General features: G+C 38.8%; 1 protein-coding gene across 3 annotated transcripts in view; it reads left to right on the top strand.

Moving 5' to 3' along the window:
* RGL1 (ral guanine nucleotide dissociation stimulator like 1) overlaps positions 1 to 22326 on the top strand; it is a 279931-nt gene that overhangs the window by 179878 nt on the left and 77727 nt on the right. For all 3 annotated transcript variants that reach the window (XM_073803624.1, XM_019952563.3, XM_019952564.3), the window contains one exon: positions 4839 to 5047. In XM_073803624.1, coding sequence (XP_073659725.1) covers positions 4839 to 5047 — 209 coding nt within the window. The remainder of the gene's footprint in view (positions 1 to 4838; positions 5048 to 22326) is intronic.

Raw genomic sequence — 22326 nt, 5'->3', positions numbered from 1 at the left:
GATGAATAAATGAGAGATCCGTTCCGTACCCTTTGTATGCACTTAGCAGCGAATTGCCAGACTTAGGAAATAAAAATACAGGATGCCAGGTTCATTCGGAAATTCAGATAAACAACAAATCATTTTTCAGTATGAGTAGGTCCTAGATACTGCATGAGACATACTTACGCTCCCAAATTACTCATTTATTATTTTTCTGAAATTAAAATTTAGCTGGGCATCCTAGCAACCCTAACCTAGCAAAAGAAGTTAGTTGACACCCAGAGTAGAAGTTCACACGACGCAGAAGCTCACACTGAGCTTGACATCACATGCCTTAAGTTTCGTACAGACTGTGCCTTACGTCTCTGAACGTCCCACGTGTAAATAGATCTCTATACTCAGATGCACTGGCCTCTCCATAACGTTCTGCTTTGTGCCATTATATACACATGTTTTTTCTTTGCATGGCAAGGACATTTAATCTAGACGTATTTGGGCAATATGGACAAATGATCAGAGTTTGTGAGTCATCTCACAGCATTTCCTATACTGTGGTGGTTTCTTATTGTTTCTGGGTGGTGGTTACAGAGCATTTGAATAGATGTTACAAAATGGACCCTTGGTGTTCTGGGATGAGCGTACAGAGAGCAATGTGCTATTCTTAAAGTTCTGTAAAACCTTGGCTCTGGGATTTAGATTTTCTTAGAGAGTTATGTGTGACTGGAAGAGTGCTCACTATTTACGTTTCTGCTCAAGCCAGGCTGCCTGAGAACTGATGTACTGAAGATTAAGCATGGCTTGGAGAAGGACTTCATACTGTCTCCAGTCTAATGAGGTTGTTTACTTAACACGTTCCCTGTTAAAGTATCAGATGACTAAAGGATTATATTGATGGAAGACAATTTTTTTAAAATTAGAAACACCCAAGTTGTGAACAGTTTACATTTTAGAATGCGAAAGAGTATATTTCTCAATGACTGGAAACACGGTTGAAACATGGCACATTTCATCTCTCACATTCTCTTTCTCTTGTTCCCCTTATGTCAAAATTGGTAATTATGGAAATTCCATGGCTAGGACAGTTGGGCAGCGTTTTAGATATTTACCCCATAGGAGTCAGGCATGTTCTCTTAGGAAAAGCTGAATTCTAATGGCAGAAGGATTGGCCAAAAAAACAATTATGAAACATTCTTGTGGCCTCAGTATCATGATCTTGTCAGTAAAGCGATGGTCTCTGATTAAATCCAGATTGAGCTGTTTCCTGTTAGCGTGCTAACCCAGAGGGCATGCTCAGCTCTCCATGTCTTGCTCTCTAAGTCTGGGTTTTTAAACACTTGTCTGCCAAGGCTCTCCCCGCCGCCTCTCCCAACTATTCTTTTAAACTAGAATTTAAAGGTATTGAGATATTACAAACAAAAACAGACCCTAAAGTCTCTTAAGGGTCATGTAGCTATTGAATATTTTGCTGCAAAAATGAAACTACAATTTTAGCTTCTCCATTCTAACCATAGGCGTGGTGTATTTTTGTGTGTTTCACTTTTGTATAATTTTATTTCAATTCCAGTAACAAGCAGATAATTACAGAATTTTTATTTCATAAAAATGTACTTTATCTGAATGTTGGTAAATTAAAACTCATCTTCGAAAATCTGGCCTTCCCCCTGCTATAGCAAAGAGATATTAGGGTACTTAGCAAATGTGCAGAAAATGAGAGTAAGCAAGTGCTCTGCCATCTTAAATTGCATTGTTAATTTTTGTGAGAATGACTTTAGGCATCAGAGCAATTCCTGTACTTCATTTTATGATATTGCCATTGACGCTCACCTGTTGCAATGAGAGAATGATTTTTAAAATCTAAATATTGCAGAATATTCTATTAGCCATTCTGTGAGCTCAATCATGGTTCTTCCTAAGGTACAGATAAAAACACTGAGGAACAGAAACCATTAAAGGGACTTATGGGGATCAAGCATGCATACTGAGGTTTTTTCCAGAGTAAAAGGAGGAGTGAAGGGAGGCGACTGGGTTAATGAGTAACATGATTCCATTCCCAAGGGAGAAACTTGGCTTCCTGCCAAATCTGCTTTCTGGCAGGAAAAGGGACCCACTTCATCAGGGTCTTTGACAAGCATTTTTCTCTGTGTTTGAATTTTTTGGCGACATCACTGCTTAGGGAAAAATCAGTTCTTTTAAATAGTTATTACTTCTAATAAGAAAAGATTTAAAGTGGAATTTGCATTGTGAGTAAAGAAGTAAGAATCATCAAATTATAAAATTGGTGAGGGAACCCTGACATTGTCACAAGGTAAGGAAACTTGATTTAGGATTAGAGCTTGAATATCTGTAGAAACTGAGAAGCCATTCCTTTTGTTGTTGTTAACATTTGAAATTGAGGTATGTTTTTTAACTACTACTTTTTAATATTATCAGACTGATCATTATGTTGGCCAGATCTTTTGAGGTGACAAAGTAAAAAACACAAAATATCCCTAAATTTGGGTAGTAAGAAAGAGATCAAAGGAACATAGATTTTTGTTTTACATTAATTTTTATTGGAGTGTAGTTGCTTTACAAGGTTGTGTTAGTTTCTTGCTGTACAGCAAAGCGAATCAGTCATACGTATACATATATACACCTGTTTTTAGATTTCCTTCCCATTTAGGTGACCACAGAGCACTGAGTAGAGTTCCCTGTGCTATATAGTAGGTTCTCATTAGTTATCTATTTTGTACATGGTAGTGTATGTATGTCAGTCCCAATCTCCCAGTCATCCCATCCCCCTCTTTCCCACTTGGTAACCGTAAGTTTGGAACATAGATGTTCGAAGATAAAGATTAACATTTTATTTTATAGTGTCTTGATTTTTCTTTTTTTTAAGTAAAAAGTGGCATATGTGATTTAAGTTTGAAATGCGTCACAGTGACTTACTAAGCTAACATTTTCCAAAGTATGTTCATTCTGATGTTCTGCAAGATGCTGTGAGACTAAAGGGAAATCCATTAGAAAATGTCATATACCATATCCTTCTTTTGGAGTTTCATACCATGTTAACATGTTAAAAACTTTAAGAAATTCTACAACAAAGAAGTATACTGGACTTCGTTTAACTCTGTAGTTTCCAAACTTGACTGCAGGACCTTTTGTTTTGGAACTAGCGTTTGTTTTACAGCACACACTTAGGACAACACTGTACCAAGTAATTAAGAACATAATTAGACTTTGAAACCATATATATTCTTCATTTGTTGTTTCTAGTTAAAGTTAACTGAAGCTCCTGGAAGACAGATGGATACTATTAGGCCTATGCTAAAACTACATACAGTGTGATAAAGAATGATTGTAAGGCCATGATCTGAGTCAACAGGCCTAAGAGGCCTAAAGAAACATTTGGTATTTTGCCCTTTCCTTGGTAAAGTAAAAGTATCTTTCAAAAATTAAATAAAGAAATCAAGTCATCCACCGCATATGCTGGAGTCTTAATATTAACTCCTGCTAGCAGTTAGCTGTGATGACATTAAGCTATTCTAAGCCCCTCCTAAAAGTGATGGCCTTGGCTTTGGTCTTACAGAAGGCAATCTTGCCTTTTAATTTCCTTCCAGTGGTTTAACTTTTGACAGGCCAGGTGAAGAAATAGCAAACATGTGACTTAATAAGCGCAATATCATCATTTAGAGGTTCGGTTCTCTCTTTTTTGCCCCTTTTCTTTAATTTTCACGCGTCTGATGATTTCAATTTAGGAAAATCTGATATAAAACAATTCACACTTCAAATTCAGAGACATCGCCTGGTGATTGTTTGCATCACTTAGAATGATTATTTGCTTAGAAAAAGTTCCTCTCTGTAGGGCATCTTCCCCTATGCCTATGAAGGACAGGTTAAACTTTGAAAATCACGTCGCTGTATAATTTGTTAGGCACCGGTTTATTGTAGAATGTAAGGCACACCTGTATTTTTCTTCAGTTTATTTCACTTCCCTCATGCTCAGTTTTGAAGATTTACAGATATTATCACTAATCAGTTCTTTAGTATTATGGTTTATGTCTCCAAGGTGCAGTTATACCTACCAATACTATTCACAGTTTCATTCTCACGTGATAGCTACTTTTCAGAAGGAAACGTCTTCTCTTGTACATTGCAAGTCTCCAGGAGGCAGGGGTCACGCGCCCACCTACCCTTTCCATTACTCGTCAGCGATTAGCCGAGGTCTGCTCCGTACAGACACTTCTCAGCCAACTCTGTTGATTGCCAGTGACACTGAATCAGAAAGTCTATCGCCTCCCATGAACTAAAGAACATCAGATTGCGGTCAGATCTCCCTAGATGTCTGTGGAGAACATATTCCTCCCATGGCTGATTTTTTCCAGCTATCAGCATGATGTCATCTGGCTCACACAAATCTAAAAATTTAACAATCAGCTCTCCAAAGTCAGCACGATCGGTTCCGGCACGCCATTGTAGGAGCTGTCTTCGAGAATGAGTTTGAAAACTTACCGTGGAACAGTACAAACGGAGTGATTGATAAAGATTTGCTAAACTTGATCCTGGGGGTCATAGAAAGCATTCTCGACAGAATATGCCAGCAACCTAGATCTTGATAGGGAAGTAAGTAGAAGCACATGTAACCTCTACGAAGTAATACCTCTGCTTCTAGAGAGGAAGGGAATGCACATACCACCCCTACGCGCCCCCGCTCGCCCATCCCGCTCTACTACACTCACAGGTGAGAGGATTGCCTTACCTGACTTTCCTGTAGGGAAATTAAGAGTAAGGGAAAACATGCTTCCACTACTTCAATGTTTTCAGTTTTACCTTAGGGAGTCATTCCTCCTGATCAAAATCATGAATTTATTGTACAGGTTGAAGGCGACCAGCTGCCTCCGGGGCATACAGTCAGTCAGTATGAGACGTGTAAGATCAGGACCATAAAAGCTGGCACGTTGGAGAAGCTCGTGGAGAACCTGCTGACAGCTTTTGGGGACAATGACTTTACCTACATCAGCATCTTCCTGTCAACGTACAGAGGCTTTGCCTCTACTAAAGAAGTGCTGGAGCTGCTGCTGGACAGGTAAGAATCTGAAGGGGTGTGAGAGGCGACAGAAAGGTCAGGCTGTTTGCAGAGTGAAGGCATGAGGTTCTGAATCGCCTGCACTTGGTATGCTGAGAGAGGGGCGCGTGAGGAAGGGTTACCTGGAAGGAAGGACCTTTGGGACAAAGGGCATGGAGATTATTCAGGAGCTTCTTCACGGTCCATTTCTGGTAAAAATATCTCACAAAAACATCTATAAAAGAGTTAGGAGTGCCTATCGTAAAGGTAGATTCAATTGTTTATAGAATTCAGTTATCATTTGCCACTCTAAAACTTTCTCCATGTTTTCATACTTTTCTAGCTTAGTCAATTAACCAGGAATCTTACTGGGTTGTTGTGAGAATTAAAAATGCTAAATGTACTATTAACAATCACCATGTATTGGCTGCTTTACGGGTATGCACAGACATATCGTCCTTGATCTATGTTGTTAAGTCATATGTTACATAGAATAAATAGAGCAGTGTGCATTATAATTCACACATTGATAATTGATAGCTGTATTTCCCCCCATTATTTTTGTTTTATTTATATAATTAAGCTTGATCTTTTTTTTTTTTTTGCGGTACGCGGGCCTCTCACTGTTGCGGCCTCTCCCGTTGCGGAGCACAGGCTCCGGACGCGCAGGCTCAGCGGCCATGGCTCACGGGCCCAGCCGCTCCGCGGCATGTGGGATCTTCCCGGACCGGGGCACGAACCCGTGTCCCCTGCATCGGCAGGCGGACTCTCAACCACTGCACCACCAGGGAAGCCCTAAGCTTGATCTTTTAAAAATTATTATTAAATTGACTTGGTATTGGGAAGAAGAAAACTGTCAGCTAAACGATTGCTTTAGGATCATGAGAGTCCTCATCCACATCCTTGTATTCTGGGGTTTCCTGCATAAGGAAGGAAGGAAGGAAGGAAGATAGGGTGTTCTGTTTGACTTAGTGAATATTGATTTTTAACTAGATTTTTTAAATTTTGAAAGTAATAGATGCTCGTGTTAAAAATTCTTATACCATAGAAGGGTATAAAGAGAAACGTTAATGTTTTCTCATATTACTACTTTTTCCTAAATAACATTTATTAGGTTTTTTAAAATACGTGGAAGTAGGAAAAAAAAAATAGACACAGACTGTAACCTAATTAGGCAGGTAACACATATTAACATTTTAAAAATAGAAGTAATCCATGTATATAAAGTTCAAACAATTCAGAAAATTATGAAAAAAAAGTAAGAAATAAAAAGAAAACATTCCTATTTCCCCAAGTCCCATTTCCAGTCCCATTCTTCCTGGATAATAACTGTAAATTATTCCTTCTGTATTATTCCCAAGTTTTTCTGGGTGTATAGAAATGTGTGTTTATATATTTTTATTTATGTATGATATTTATCATATATATTTACGATAGAAATAGAAATCATAGTACACAGTGTGTTCTGCACCTTGCTTTTTTCCCTTATGTTTATCTTGGAGATGTTTTTACTCAGTAAGTTCTTCAACATGTGTAAAGGGCTTAGAACAGCGGCTGGCATAGTGAAAGCTCAAGAAATGTAAGTTATTGTTATTTTAAAGTCAGCACATATAGATAGATTTACTATATTCTTTTTAGCGGCTTTACAGTACTTATTGAATGGAATATTCTATGGGTGGACAGTTAAGCTCTCTCCAGTTTAATTTGTTTTTAAACAATGTTGCAAAGAGTGTCGTTGAGTATATATTTTCTAAGTATTTGTTGAGAACTCTATAGGATAATTTCATAGAAGAGCAACTGATGGGTCAAAACTTATAAGCATTTTAAAATGTGAAAGATGTTGCTAGACTGCCCTCCAGAAAGCTGTACCAACCACTCTCCTGTCCATAGAAAATGAGAGTGTCCCTTTGCTTTCCCTACACTCTTGCCAGCTGTATTTTCACGTCTGCAATTGAAACCATCTCTGCTATCATCTGTCCATTGAAAAGTAGCTCATTGTTTTTATATTTATGTTTCTTACATTTATGAGTGAGGTATAGCATGTTTTAAAATACTTATTGGTCATTTGTGTTTTTTGTGCACTCTCTGTTCATATCTTTATTTTTATTTTGTTATCTAATTGTTGATCATCTAATTATAACTCTTTGTATATTATCAAAATTAGGTTTTTTTGCCTATCATATGTTGGAAATATTTTTTTCTAATTTGTCCCTTGGTTTTAAAAGTTGTTTACAAATATTCTTTTTTATGAAGACATTAAAAATTCTTTTTATGCAGTCATGTTTATCAGTCTTAAGAAAGGCCTTTAATAATCTAATTCTGTTATGATGTGAATAAGGTTATTGATAACAGTGAGTTTTTCTCAAGATATTTTCCTCATAGATGCATATAGAGTGAAATCGTTTGGACCAATGGTTATTGATATGTTCAAATTCAGGAACATTCACAAAACGTCTATACTTTATTATGCAGTGATCCGGTTAAGATAACTCTGGACTTCGACATAGGTGGGAAGTTCTGTAGTTTTTTCTTCACATAGCAGTACTTAAAATATTAAGCCTGGAGTATAAACCTATGGGATTAGTGAGTCATTTCTTTCATAGTTTGTTTGCTTGTATAATACCTCACACCTATAAATAGAACCTGAAGAATTATATGAATTTTCTTTCCACTGTTTCATATTTATAAAAAGGATGCAGTATGCTAACTGTTGGCAGGCAGTATGAGGAAATAGGTCAACACATCAAAAACTCCTACAAGTTTTCTTTGGAATTGGTAACCTCTTCTGCTTATGGGGTAACTCCATTGATAATAGGCCACAGATGTCCATAGTCAGTAAAAGAGTACACGTGAATTCCAGCTGCTCATCATAAATAGTGGGCCTACACACAGGAACTAGAGTGTTTAGTCTGTGGCCCATGTACATCCAGCTTTTATTTGATGATTTAAAAACATCGGTTTGTTCTCCTATCACGGTGGGTAGACATTTTTGGATTGTTAAAATATTACTAGATGACAATTGTTAAATGACAGAATCAACATGAATTCAAATTACATTTAATGTATAACTGAATGAAGAGTTAAGATATATCTTGAACTGTTTAGGTAGGCCAAGGCTTGACCTTGAATTTAATCTCATAGTCAGATCCTTTGATTCTGACATGAGTGGAATCAACACGTACTGAATGTCTATAAAATACCCAGTGCTCTGCAAGACACCATGTGGACGAAGCAGAAATTTGAGACTCGGTAAGTTCTCACCCTTGTGATGAATTTACTGTGAAGCTGCTGGTATTTAACCTCCAGGGGCCCTCACTTGCAGCACACTCTACGTAATTTATATTCATAATTTTATATTCTTTTTCTTAGAGAGGACCCCTCAGATTACCTATGCTGGCCCCACAAAACATGGATCCACCCTGACAACTTAATATTTTACTGCAGAAGATAATTACGTGCAGAAAACAAGTAGACAACTACTTAAAATGGTGTAATAGTGAAACTCTGACATGTTCTACAGAAGTTCAGAGAAATAAATCCCACTTATTATGCTTCCTCTGCAGAAATTTGGATTTGTCCATATATGTACAAACTTCATTATAAATATTTCTTCCCCATTCCATTTCCTACTCTCTCTTATATCCTATGGCCAAATGTTAATCTTTGATTTTAACCAGAATACAGATTCTGTGAAACACTCGGTTCTTAAATTGGTTGTCGGGAGTTTTAATGTCTGTAATTGGGAGGTAAGCAGTAAAGCTGCATGAACTTGCCTTTTCTGAAAATAAGCTAGATACTCTATTTTATTATTAGTAAATTGTGGTAGACTTGTTTTTGGGTCTCTGGTGTTCTGATGTTATTTTTAAAATGATTTCTCTTGGATTCTTAATAGTAGATTACTTATCCTTTGTGAAATTAACACCGAGAAGTTATTACGGGATGTGCTAATCCTAACCAGTCATGAATGAATTGAAGGCAGATGCTGTGGCACTTATTTCCCTCCAGAGAAAAGTATATTTGAAATCAAGCTTTGATTTTTCTTAAGACTTCCAATCGTGTGGCTTTTCTCATATGGAACTGTTTGCTTTCTGTGATTTAAAAATATTTTTAATAGTTCTTTTCATTTTGCTAATATGAGCCTTTGTGATTGACCAGTGGACAGTGGTTTGAAGTCATATATGGCTAATTCCTTGTGTTTGCTTTATCCCTTACTTGGGGGCGATCAGCAGTTAACAAGAAATCCTGTTTTCTGTGCTTCTCACTGTGGCTCAGAGTTAATTCTAGGGCTCATTGGCTTCCTTTTATCCTAAGAGAAAGTTTGAGTTGTGGTTTAGCTGTGTTGGGGCTTCGAGATTTTATTTTTTCTAACTTTAAACATACATTTCACTTAAAAATATATTCTTCCTACCATACCATTAAAAAAAAAAAAAAAGTGAGGAAATTGGATACCACTGAAAATACCCAACCTCAAATGTAGGGAGAAACCTACTTCAGCTAGTGACCCTGACTGAGAACCATGAAGTGTCTATAGAAATATCTAGATTTTTCTTCAGATAGCTGTCATATAAGCTACTTTTGGGCTCTTTCTTGGTCATTCTCTCTTTCTCTGATATCAGGAATGAGCAGAACTGCCAAGGACAAACGTAATGGGGTGAACGAAATCTCTAGAAACTTTTGCTAAGCCGCTAATGGCACTCAGGTCACAGTTTGGAAAGAACTGAGTAATAATCTGAATTGCCCCTTTATTTTGAGTGAATTCTCCCAGTGCAGGACTTTTAGAGACTAAAGGTTGAAGCCATCCCATAAACACTATGCTTTTCAGACCAATCAGACTTGAATTTGCTTGCTTTAGGTCGTAGAGAGGAGACTGATTCAGTGGGTCTTTGAACGTATTTCTTATTCCCATGTTGGATTGCCATGCATTTTCACAGACTTTTATCTTATTTAGTTCATTTATCATTACCTGCATGTTTACAGATAAGAAAATTGAGGCTCAGAAACATTCAGTCAGTAAGAGGCAGAGTTGGAATTAAAACCTATCTCTTTCCGACTTGGAAGCTCTTTTCAAGCACACCGAATCACCTCCCATGTCATTTAAAGTGTCATTTAAGGGACTTCCCTGGTGGTCCAGTGGCTAAGGCTCCGCGCTACCAATGCAGGGTGCCCGGGTTCGATCCCTGGTCAGGGAACTCCATTCCACATGCAGCTACGAGTTCATATGCGGCAACTAAACATCCCGCATGCCACAATGAAGATCCCACATACTGCAGCTAAGACCCGGCGCAGCCAAATAAACAAATATTTTTTAAAAAGTCATTTAAAAATGTTACTTTAAAAAAAATTAATTAGAGAGAGCATGGGCTCTAGGCACACGGGCTTCAGTAGTTGTGGCACACGGGCTCGGTAGTCGTGGCACCCAGTCTCAGTAGTTGTGACTCGCGGGCTCTAGAGCGCAGGCTCAGTAGTTGTGGCGCAGGGGCTTAGTTGCTCTGTGGCATGTGGGATCGTCCTGGACCAGGGCTTGAACCCGTGTCCCCTGCATTGGCAGGCGGATTCTTAACCACTATGCCACCAGAGAAGCCCCCATGTTAGTGTTATTTTTAAAGAAAGGGATGACTTGGTTATCCCACTCAGCTATCCTTTTCTCTGATACCTCAACTGATTTTCCTTGGAAACTGGATTTCCTGCGGAATACTCCCTTCACACAGTTGTGAGCAGGTCATTTGAACATCAGTGCTCCTATTCATCCATCCATTGAAATGATATTTACCAGGTGTTTAATATCTACCATGTATTGTGCAAAGTGCTGTGCATATAATGGTAAACAGACTGGTCATGACTCCTGCCCTCTTCATGCTTAATGGCTGAGAGTAACATTAAATAAGCATACAAACAAATGTGTGTAATTGAAATCGATACAATCCTTGGGAGGTAAGAGCTAGGTTCTATGACAGAGACAATAAGAGAGGATTGCGTGGGGGAGGAGGATATTATCAAAACAAAACTGGATGTTGGCCAGTGATATTAGATGGTTAGATAGGTCATGGGCCATCAAGGTCCCTGCTGGGTCCAAGGGTCTGGAGTGTTTCTGTTTGTTTGATGTACTCAGACCAAATCCCCTGACCTGAATGTACTACTTCCCAAAGAGAACTCTTCTTGGAGGGTAGGGAGATAGCAAGTGAAGAAGCTTGGGAGGATTTATGCAGATATATTACCCCCATGGGGATAGTAATCTTAAATCCATATTTCATGACACCTGGAGTAGTAACACCATCATGTGTAAAAGCCGGTACACCAGCAAGAATGGAGCTGCCCTTGCCAGTGAAGCCAGTTCCTCCACAGCAGAGAGACAGCGATCAAATATAAAACTCGAAAACATTTTATTTATTTCCATAGATTTTGTCATAAGTGCCGAATATGCTTCCCCTTCCTTTCAGAGTCTGAAGATATTTTATGGGAAAAGCAGTTTTCCTGTCTTTGTTTTAGTCGTGAGATTTATGCCTGAGGTATAGTGATGGTTAAGAGCATGGGCTTGGGAGTCAGAAAATGAATTGGATTCTGGTTTTGCACTTCTTACTTGCTCTGCGGCACTGGGCAGGTTGCTTTATCTTACTAGCTTCATTTCCTTATCTATAAAATGAGTGAAAAATAACCTAAGTTATAGGGCTATTATGAGGGTTAAGCTTGATAATATAAAATTCTTATTATAGTGGCTGGCAAATATTAAGTGCTTAAGAGATTACCATTGCCTTGTTTTCCTTTCTTCGTGGCACTTATCACTATTTGAAAGTACCTTTCTTATTTTTTTAATAGAAATTTTTTTAAAAATACTTATTTTTTTATTTCTTATTTTTTTAATAGAAATTTTTTTAAAAATACTTATTTATTGGCTGTGTCGGGTCTTACTTGCGGCACAAGGGATCTTCATAGCAGCATGTGGGCTTCTCCCTAGTTGCAGTGCACTGGCTTCTCTCTAGTTGTGGCATGCGGGCTTAGTTGCCCCACAGCATGTGGATCTTAGCTCCCTGATCAGGGCTCGAACTAGCATCCTCTGTATTGCAAGACGGATTCTTAACCACTGGACCACTAGGGAAATCCCTGAAAGTACCTTTCTTGTTTACCTTGCTTATTTCCTGATAGCTGCCCCTATGCAGAGACCATGTCTGTTTATTTCATTGCCGTAACCTTAGAGAGGAATGGTATCTGGCAGTAGATGCTTAGGAACTATTTGTCTAACAAATAAGTAATCACTATTATTCATGCCTATTATGAGCAGGTGCACTGGAAGATACAACAGTGAACATTACCCAGCTTCTGCCTACATTTAGTGGGAGAGACTAATAAATCTATAGACTCATACCGTTACTGTCAAGGCAGTTAGGGCTCAATGTGTGTTTTTAAAAAAATAGACTGTTTTCAGAATTACCATATGATCAGGCAATCCCACTCCTGGGCATATACCCTGACAAAACTATAATTCAAAAAGATACATGTACCCCTATGTTCATAGCAGCACTACTCACAATAGCTAAAACATGAAAACAACCTAAATGTCCAACAGATGAATGGATAAAAGAAAACAATGTGGTACATATATACAATGGAATACTACTCAGCCATAAAAAGGAACAAAATAATTCCATTTGCAGCAACAGGGATGCAGCTAGAGATTATCATACTAAGTGAAGTAAGTCAGAAAGACAAAGACAAATGCCGTATGATATCACTTATATGTGGAATCTAAAATATGGCACAAATGAACCTGTCTACAAAACAGAAACAGACTCACAGACATAGAGATCAGACTTGTGGTTTCTGGGGGCGGGGAGGGAGAAGGATGGACTGGGAATTTGGAGTCAGTAGATGCAAACTATTACATTTAGAATGGATAAATGACAAGGTCCTACTGTATAGCCCAGGGAAATATATGCAATCTCCTGGGATAAACCATAATGGAAAATAATATTAAAAAAAGAATGTATGTATGTGTAAAACTGAATCACTTTGCTGTACAGCAGAGGTTGGCATAACATTGTAAATCAACTATAATTCAATAAAAAAATAGACTATTTTTAAGAGAAGTTTTAGGTTCACAACAAAATTAAGTGGAAAGTACAGAGACTTCCCATATAACTCCTGCACCCAATCATACCCCCACTATCAACATTCCCCCACCAGAATAGTACACTTATTATAATCATTGACACATTATTATCACCCAAAGTCCATAGTTTACATTAGGATTCACTCTTGGTGTTGTACATTCTATGGGTTTGGACAAACGTATAATGACATGTGTCCATCATCATAGTACCATACAGAATAGTCTTGCTTCACTAAAAATCCTCTGTGCTCTGCCTCTGCATCCCTCCCTACCCTACCCTAGTCCCTGTCAATCACTGATATTTTGACTGTCTCTATAGTTTTGCCTTTTCCAGAATGTTTTATTGTTGGAATCATACAGTATGTAGCCTTTTCAGAATGGCTTCTTTCACTTAGTAACATGCAGTTAAGGGTCCTTCATGTTTTTTCAAAGCTTGATAGCTCATTTCTTTTTAGTGCTGAATAACATTCCATTGTCTGAATGGACCATAGTTTACCCACTCACCTACTGAAGAACATCTTGGCTGTGTCCAAGTTTTGGCAGTTATGAATAAAGGTGCTGTAAACATCCATGTGCAGGTTTTTGTGTAGACATACATTTTCAGCTCTTTTGGGTAAATACCAAGGAGCAAGAATTTTGGATCATATGGGAAAAGTATGTTTAGTTTTGTAAGAAATTGTTAAACTCTCTTCCAAAGTGGCTGTACCATTTTGTTTTCCCACCAGCAGTGAATGAGCGTTCCTGTTGCTCCACATCCTTGTGATCATTCGGTATTGTCAGTGTTTTGGATTTTTGGCTATTCTGGTTCGTTTGCCTCTCCGTATATACTTTAGAATCAGTTTGTCAAAATCCACAGAATAACTTGCTGGGATTTTGATTGTGACTGCATTGAATCTACAGATCAAATTGGGAAGAACTGACTTGACAATATTGAGTCTTCCTATCCATGAACATGGAGTCTCTCTCCCTTTATTTAGTTCTTCTTTGATATCTTTCATCAGAGTTCTGTAGTTTTCCTTATATAGATCTTGTGTATATATATATATACATATATATACACATATATATATATGTGTATATATATATATATATACTAGATTTATACCTAAATATTTTAATTTGGGGGGGAGGGTGCTGATGTAAAGGGTAATAGTTTTTTAAAAAAAATTTTATTGGGATATAGTTGATTTACAGTGTTGTGTTAGTTTCAAGTGTACAGCAAAGTGAGCCAGTTATACATATACATATATCCACTCTTTTTTAGATTCTTTTCCCATATAGGCCATTACAGAGTATTGAGTAGATTTCCCTATGTTATACAGTAGGTCCTAATTAGTTATCTATATATAGTAGTGTGTATGTGTCAATCCCAGTCTTCCAATTTATCCCTCCCCTGCCGCTTACCCCCCGCCCCCCTGTAACCATTAGTTTATTTTCTACATCTGTAACTCTATTTCTGTTTTGTAAATAAGTTCATTTGTAGCCTTTTTTTTTTTTAGATTCCACATACAAGTGATATCAGATGATATTTGTCTTTCTCTGTCTGACTTACTTCACTCAGTATGATAATCTCTAGGTCGATCCGTGTTGCTGCAAATGAAGGGTAATATGTTTCTAATTTCAAATTCCACTTGTTTATTGCTGGTATATAGGAAAGTGATTGCATGTTAACCTTGTATTCTGCAATCTTACATACTAGTTCCAAAAGCTTTTGGTTGATTCTTTTGGATTTTCTATATAGACAATCATGTCATCTGTTATCTCTTCCTTCCCGATCTATTGATATATACCTTTTATTTCCTTTTCTTTTCTCTTTGCATCAGCAAAGACTTCCTGTGCAATGTTTAAAAGCAGTGTGAGAGGGGACATCCTTGCTTAGTGGGAAAGCTTTGCATTTCTCAGTGTTAAGTATGATGTTAGCTATATTTATGTAGATGTTATTTATCAAGTCGAGGAAATTTCTTACTATTCCTAGTCTGCTGAGAGTTTTATCATGAATGGATGTTGGATTTTGTCATATGCTGTTTCTCATCTATTGATATGATCATGTAATTTTTCTTCTTTAGCCTGTTGATATGGTGGATTACATTAACTGATTTTCAAATGTTGAACCACCTTTGCATACTTGGAATAAATCCCTCTTGGTTGTGCCTTGTTTGATTCAGTTTGCTAATATTTTAAGGATTGTTGCATCTGTGTTCATGAGAGATCTTGGTCCATAGTTTTCTCATAATGTCTTTGCCTGGTTTTGGTATTAGGGTAAAGCTGGCCTCATAGAATGAGTTATGTAGCAGTCCCTCTGATCCTGTCTTCTGGAAGAGATTGTAGAGAATTGGTAAAGTTTCTTTATTAAATGTTTGGAAGAATTCATCAGTGAACCCCATCTGGATATGGTGCTTTCTGTTTTGGAAGGCTATTGATTATTGATTAAATTTCTTTAATAATACAGGTCTATTCTGATTGTCTGTTTCTTCTTGTGTGAGTTTTATGTAGATATGAATTTCTGACCTATATCACTTTCCTACTCCTTGAAGAATTTCTTTTCATATTTCTTGCAAGGCAGGCCTACTGGCAACAAATTCCCTCAGTTTTTGATTGAGAAAGTCTTTATTTCTCTTTCACTTTTAAAGAGTAATTTTGCAGAGTAAAGAATTCTAGGTTGGTATTTTTTTTTCCTCTCAACACTTTAAATATTTCTTTTCTTGCTTTCTGAGGAGATGGCATATATAATTCTTATATTTGCTCCTTTTTAGTTAAAGTTAAGGTTTGTTTTTTGCTCTGGCTTCTTTCAAGATTTTTTATTTATCTTTGATTTTCTGAAGTTCGAATACGTAGTGTTTTGGGCATTTATACTGCTTGGTGTTCTTTGAGCTTCCTGGATCTGTGTTTTGTGTCTGATGCTAATTTGGGGGAAATTCCCAGTCATTATTCCTTCAAATACTGCTTCTATTCCATTCTCTTCCTTCTCCTTCTAGTGTTCCCATTACACATATGTTATGCCTTTTGTAGTTGTCCCATGGTACTTGGTATTCTGTTCTGGTTTTTTCTTTTCTCTCTCTCTCTTTCTTTTTTTTTTTTTTAGTTTATTTGTTTGTCTGCTTGCTTTTCAGTTTTAGAACTATTTTCTTATCCTCAAGCTCAGAGATTCTTTCTTCAGCCATGCCCAGCCTATTAATGAGCCCCTAGAAGGCATTCTTCATTTCTGTTACAGTGTTTTTGATCTCTAACATTTCTTTTTGATTCTTCCTTAGAATGTCCATCTCTTTGCTTATATTATCCATCTGCTCTTATATGTTGTCTACTTTTCTGATTAAATTTCTTAGTGTGTTAATCGTGGTCTTTATAAATTTCTGGTCTAATAATTCTACCATTCCTGCTATATCTGACTCTTGTTCTGATGTTTCTTTAGTCTCTTCAAAATGTGCTTTTTTCCCTTTTAGCATGCCTTGTAATTTTTGAATAAAAGGTGGATATGATGTACCAGGTGGAAGGAAATGGCATTCAGTAACGTAGTTGTAATGTACGGGGGTGGGGGACAGGAAGGCATTCTGTAGTCCTGTGATTAGCTTTCAGTCTTCTGGTTAGCCTGTGCCCCTGGACTGTGAACTTCATCAGTGCTTCTCTGTTGTTTTTATTTCCTCCCTTAGGGAAAGGGTGGCTAGAAGGGCCTGGAGACGGGTATTTCCTTTCCCCCATGTGGAAGGCTAGAGAAGACTAGAGTTAGGTATTTTCCTTACCCAAGGTAGGTGAAGCTCTGACAAAGCCCCAGCAGGTTAGACTCTGGTAAAATTTTTTGTCCTGAGGGCAGGTGTTGTTAAGAAGAACAGAGTGCTCTAGTGTATTTCAAAATGGTTCCTTTTCCCCTTCCCTTGCTGGAAGCATGAGGAGGTTTTTCTCCTATATTAACTATGATAACCTGGTCAAGTTCCTGGAGGTAAAACTCATAGAAATGTGGTGCTGTGTCTACGACTGGGTCCCCCTGGAGTTTTTATCCCTCAGACTTGTCCACACTAAGTCTGCAGCAATTCATCAATTACAGTTCAGCGTTTGTTTCCCGTGGAGATTTCTGCTCTGCTCTCTTGTGGTTTTCTGTATCTGTCTGACGGTCTCTTCAGTTTTAGTGGGCACGGGTTTGCCTTGTGACCACACTTCTCTGATGGATCTAAGAAGAATTGTTGATTTTCCAGCTTGTTCAGCTTTTCACGTGTTGTTAGGATGAAGTGGTGACTCCTAAGCTCCTTACGTGCTGGACTGGAAACTGGAAGTCCTCTTCTAACCATTTTTTCATCAAGTTGTTCATTTTCTTATTGTTGAGTTTTAAGAGTTTTTGTACATTTTGGATAACAGTTCTTTATCAGTTATGCCTTTTGCAAATATTTTCTCCCTGTCTGTGGCTTATCTTATCAGTTTCTCGATTGAATGTGTACTTAAGAACCCCCCCCCCCCCCGCACCCTACCCCCACCACCACCCCGGGAACTGTGAGGTGGTTGTAGCGAGCCTCCTTTTAAAAGCTCATAACACAGATTCATTCAGCTCTTAAATGCTTCCTTAGCATAAGAAGCTGGGTAAGCCTTTTTGAATTGCACACAGAAATGTTCCAAATTACTTTTTGTGAAACCTCACTTAAAAATAATTAAGCTTTAAAAGAAAATTAGTTCTGTAATTAGACTAGGCACTTGCCAAATATTCCTAGATTCATGCTGCCATGCAGTGCTCATTGGATTCCCTAACTCCCTTCTCTTTTGGTAGGAGCAAGGTTTACTAATATCTTCCCTTTGTTCTTCCAGGTCCTAAGAGAGGGGGTTATGAGCAGAGAGCACTTAGGGAGCAGGTATTGGAATCTAACCTACTTAGAGGGCCTCACAGCATCTTATACTAGTGACGACCATAAGTCACTTTCAGGTGCTTGTCTCTTTATAACAGTAACACTTATATTAAATGTTACTATTAAACTCATAGTACAGTTTTTCTACACTTTTGTCTCAGAGTGATTTATGTCTAACTTCTATCACTTATGTAGGAAAGTTTTTCAATACCATGCCATTCTCTTCATTTATTTTAGTAACTTCCCTCCATAACTCTCAACAAAATCAAGTGGAAACAAACAGAGTGGTTGGTTCATCCACTGAATCTTTTGTCCCACCGTGCATGAAAAAGTTGAGATTTATTGGTCAGTTGATTCCAGGATGCTCATCCCATTTATAGAGTGGGAAAGCTTTCAGGAAATCCTAACATTGCTTTGTTTCCTTTTTTAGCTTTAAATACAGATACACTGGATATCCTGACGAGGGTGAGAATTTATTTAAAAATGAAGGCCATTTCTTAAGATTTTTGTTATAGCAGATGAGTTTGAACAGATTTTGTCCAGGTTTGAGTGTTGATGACCACATAGGCAAGAAAACCCTCAGTTTGTGTATATGTTATAGGTTTTTAAAAAAAGACAGATTGCTTAAAGGTAAATTGAACTCAGATCTTATTTCCTGTGGCTATTAGGACGATGAAAGTATTACTGATAGAAAAGAGGATTATAACAAGGGCTATGAGAATATTTGGGTATCGAAATGCTTCTAACATCGAAAAGAACGTTGAAAACTTTTGTAGGGCACATGCTTTGTGAAGGGTCCCATGCTCTTGCTGGCTCATGCTTTATCAGGGGGAGAAAGAGGATTTATTTCATTAAACCATAGAAGATACAACATTTATAGTAATTTACACTCCCAACTGTGGCAGGCAGAATAATGCCTCCCACCCCAAAGATGTCCAGTCTTAATCCCTGGAACCTATGAATATATTGGGTTACATGGCTAAGCAGAATTAAGGTTGCTAATCACCTGACCTTTTAAATAAGGCAGTTAACTTGGCTTATTTGGTTAGGACCAGTGTAATCACAAGGGTCCTTAAAAGTGAAAGGTGGAGGCAAAAGAGAGAGTCAGAGAAAAAGATGTGAGGATGGAAACAAGATCAGAGAGATACTGTGTTGCTGGCTTTGAAGACAGAGGAAGGGGACCCTGAGCCCAAGAATGCAGGCAGCCTCTAGAAGCTAGAAAAGGCAGTTAAATGGATTGTCTCCTATAGCAGCGGTCCCTAACCTTTTTGGCACCAGGGACCAGTTTCGTGGAAGACAATTTTTCCACGGACCTGGGTGGGGGTGGGGCAGGGGGTGGCTTCAGGATGATTCAAACGCATTACATTTCTTGTGCACTTTATTTCTATTATGATTACATTGTAATATATAATGAAATAATTATACAACTCACCATAATGCAGAATCAGTGGGAGCCCTGAGCTTGTTTTCCTGCAACTAGATGGTCCCATCTGGAGGTGATGGGAGACAGTGACACCCGAAGGTCCACCTCAGATCATCAGGCATTAGATTCTCATAAGGAACACGCAACCTGGATCCCTCGCGTGCATAGTTCACAGTAGCGTTCATGCTCCTGTGAGAATCTAATGCCGCCACTGATCTCACAAGAGGCAGAGCTCAGGCAGTAATGTGAGCGATGGGGAACAGCTGATTTTAGCCCAAGGAGACTTGTGTTGGACTTCTGACCTACACAACTATAAAATAGTAATTTTGTGTAATTTGTTTGTGATCATTTGATGCAGCAGCGATAGAAAACGAATATAACATCAACAAAACTTTTGGTCTTGTTAGGGAACAAGGGAAGTTGTTCATGATTCGTTAGGAAACAAGGAATTCTTGTCAGAGAGATTGACTCTAAAAATCTAGTGTTCGTGGGCTTAGGGAAGTTGAAGGTCAAGTGTTCGCTCACCTTCACCTTGTTCTGTTCAGGCCCTCATGCCCTGTTCAGCGTGGCCCACACACTCAGCTCTGGAAGCATGGCCTGAAACAAAGGACAGGGCTTAGCCACTACCTACAAGCATTGTTCCTCTTTCTTCCCTGTACCTGTGGCTCTGCTTTGGGTTAGCCAGAAAAGTTTAATTTGGTACTATTATAGAATTACATCCAACTGTAATCACACGAGGGAAAACGGAAATAAATTCTCTTCACTGCTGGGTTGCTTGTCTTTGGTAAATCTTTATTTTTGTCAAAAGGACCCAGCTCTCACCCAGCATCACAGTGGGGATTCTCCATGGGAACATGTGGCTGGACAGCAGAATCGGGATGGTAGTGATGGTTCTGCTAGAATAAACACTAAAAGGTTGCTGTCAAGGACTGAGCCTCAGAGCTTCACCAGGCTAGCTTTCTTTTCTGGAAATCAAAGAAAAATGTTTCTCTCAAGTAGCTCTTTTTTGAAAAAAAAATTTCACTTGGCAAAGGGAGGCAGCACATGCAGTTATCTTTCTTTTTTAGAAAACAATACCAAATTGCCCAGCAGGTTTTTAAAAAATGTGCTTATGTTTGGAAACTACAAAGCAAAACTGACCAAAAAAAACTGGAAGGCAAGGTACATACATTCTGAGTGATTATCAGAAAGTTTTCAATTCACCTTTGATAACCTAAAGCTATGGTTTTGACCATTTTCTAGCAGTTGGTGGGAGGGATTGATCACAAACCCCTTTAAGAATCTGCTAAAAACTATGGACCCTCTCTAGCAAAAAAACAAACAAACAAAAAAACACATCACCAAATTTGGCTTATGGCTTAGGGATTCCCAAACTTCCCTAAGTTCATCCAGGGACCCTAGGTTGTGACTCTCCAGGCAAAGGTTTCCTAGCATGAGTGACAGGACCCTGTAGGTGGCCATTAGGAGTCAGAGGAGGGCACTGCTCCTAGTATGAGTATGGTTCTGAAAAGTAAATTCATTAATTTCATTAAAGTAAATGCAGTGGTTTTTTTTTTTTTTTAAAGGTATATCTCTGAAACTTTAAAAGGAAAAGGGGACTGGCTGTTTTTGAGTTAATTTTATTTATTTATTTTTTTAATCACTTTTCTCTTATTTGACATTTCTTTTTTTTGTGGTACGCAGGCCTCTCACTGTTGTGGCCTCTCCCGTTGTGGAGCACAGGTTCCGAACGTGCAGGCTCAGCGGCCATGGCTCACGGGCCCAGCCGCTCCGCGGCATGTGGGATCTTCCCGGACCGGGGCACAAACCCGTGTCCCCTGCCTCGGCAGGCGGACTCTCAACCACTGCGCCACCAGGGAAGCCCTGACATTTCTTTTTTTTAACCTTTTGTGGAGTGAACTTAGCCCTGGAGAATGACTTCAAGCTCCTAGTCCTGGGAAATGTAATTCTTTTGCCTTTGGTCTCTTGAAGTTGCCAGCAAGTACCAATTTAGATAAATGGATGTTATATTGAGTTTTGTGAGCACAGGAGAGAAAAGTAGTCTCCAAACTGATGGGATACCATGATACTAAATTCATTGTCATTGTATTTGATTTTACGTAGCAGTTTTCATAACATTCTTTTTTTTTTTTTAATTTTTTGGCTGCGTTGGGTCTTTGTTGCTGCACGCAGGCTTTCTCTAGTTGTGTTGAGCGGGGGCTACTACTTATTGCGGTGCGCGGGCTTAATGTGGTAGCTCCTGTTACGGAGCATGGGCTCTAGGTGCATGGGCTTCAGTAGTTGTGGCACGTGGGCTTAGTAGTTGTGGCTCGCGGGCTCTAGAGCGCAGGCTCAGTAGTTGTGGCGCACGGACTTAGTTGCTCCGCGACATGTGGGATCTTCCAGGACCGGGGCACGAACCCGTGTCCCCTGCATTGGCAGGCGGATTCTTAACCGCTGCACCACCAGGTAAGTCCGAGAAGATTCTTGAAGAGCTCTGCAAGAGCATCTTTTTGTGGTTGGGGAAAACTGAGCCACAGGCTCGCACTGACTTGTTAATAATGTATTAATTCATCTTAAACCTAAGGAAAATCCCAACTTGTAGACAGATTCTGTGGTTGTCAGGGTGCTGCGTGCTCCCTGCCCCCAGTTGTAACCTGTTTCTTCCGTCGACCTTCTGACCTTTGTTGTGTCTGCAGCGGCTGTAGCATGCTAACAAGATAGATTCGCAGCTGATGGTTTAGAATTGTTACCAATTACAGGTGGAAGAAGGAGGCACCGATGAGCCACCAAGCTCTTGGGGGCAGTCAACGGGCCCGAGAAGAGAGATGGGTGACAAGGACCTGCAGTAGAAAATAGAAGAAACCTGACAGCAAGGGCATGAAGGCCATCAGGCTTGAGAAAAAACTTTAAATGTGAATGAGAAACAAGTTATAGCAAGAGACGCCTTTTCATTTTCTTTCCCTGG

This window comes from Tursiops truncatus, chromosome 1, assembly GCF_011762595.2.
Source record: "Tursiops truncatus isolate mTurTru1 chromosome 1, mTurTru1.mat.Y, whole genome shotgun sequence".
Classification (NCBI taxonomy): domain Eukaryota; kingdom Metazoa; phylum Chordata; class Mammalia; order Artiodactyla; family Delphinidae; genus Tursiops; species Tursiops truncatus.
The sequence above is the reverse complement of the archived record's forward strand: the minus strand, read 5'-3'. Positions and strand labels throughout refer to the sequence as shown.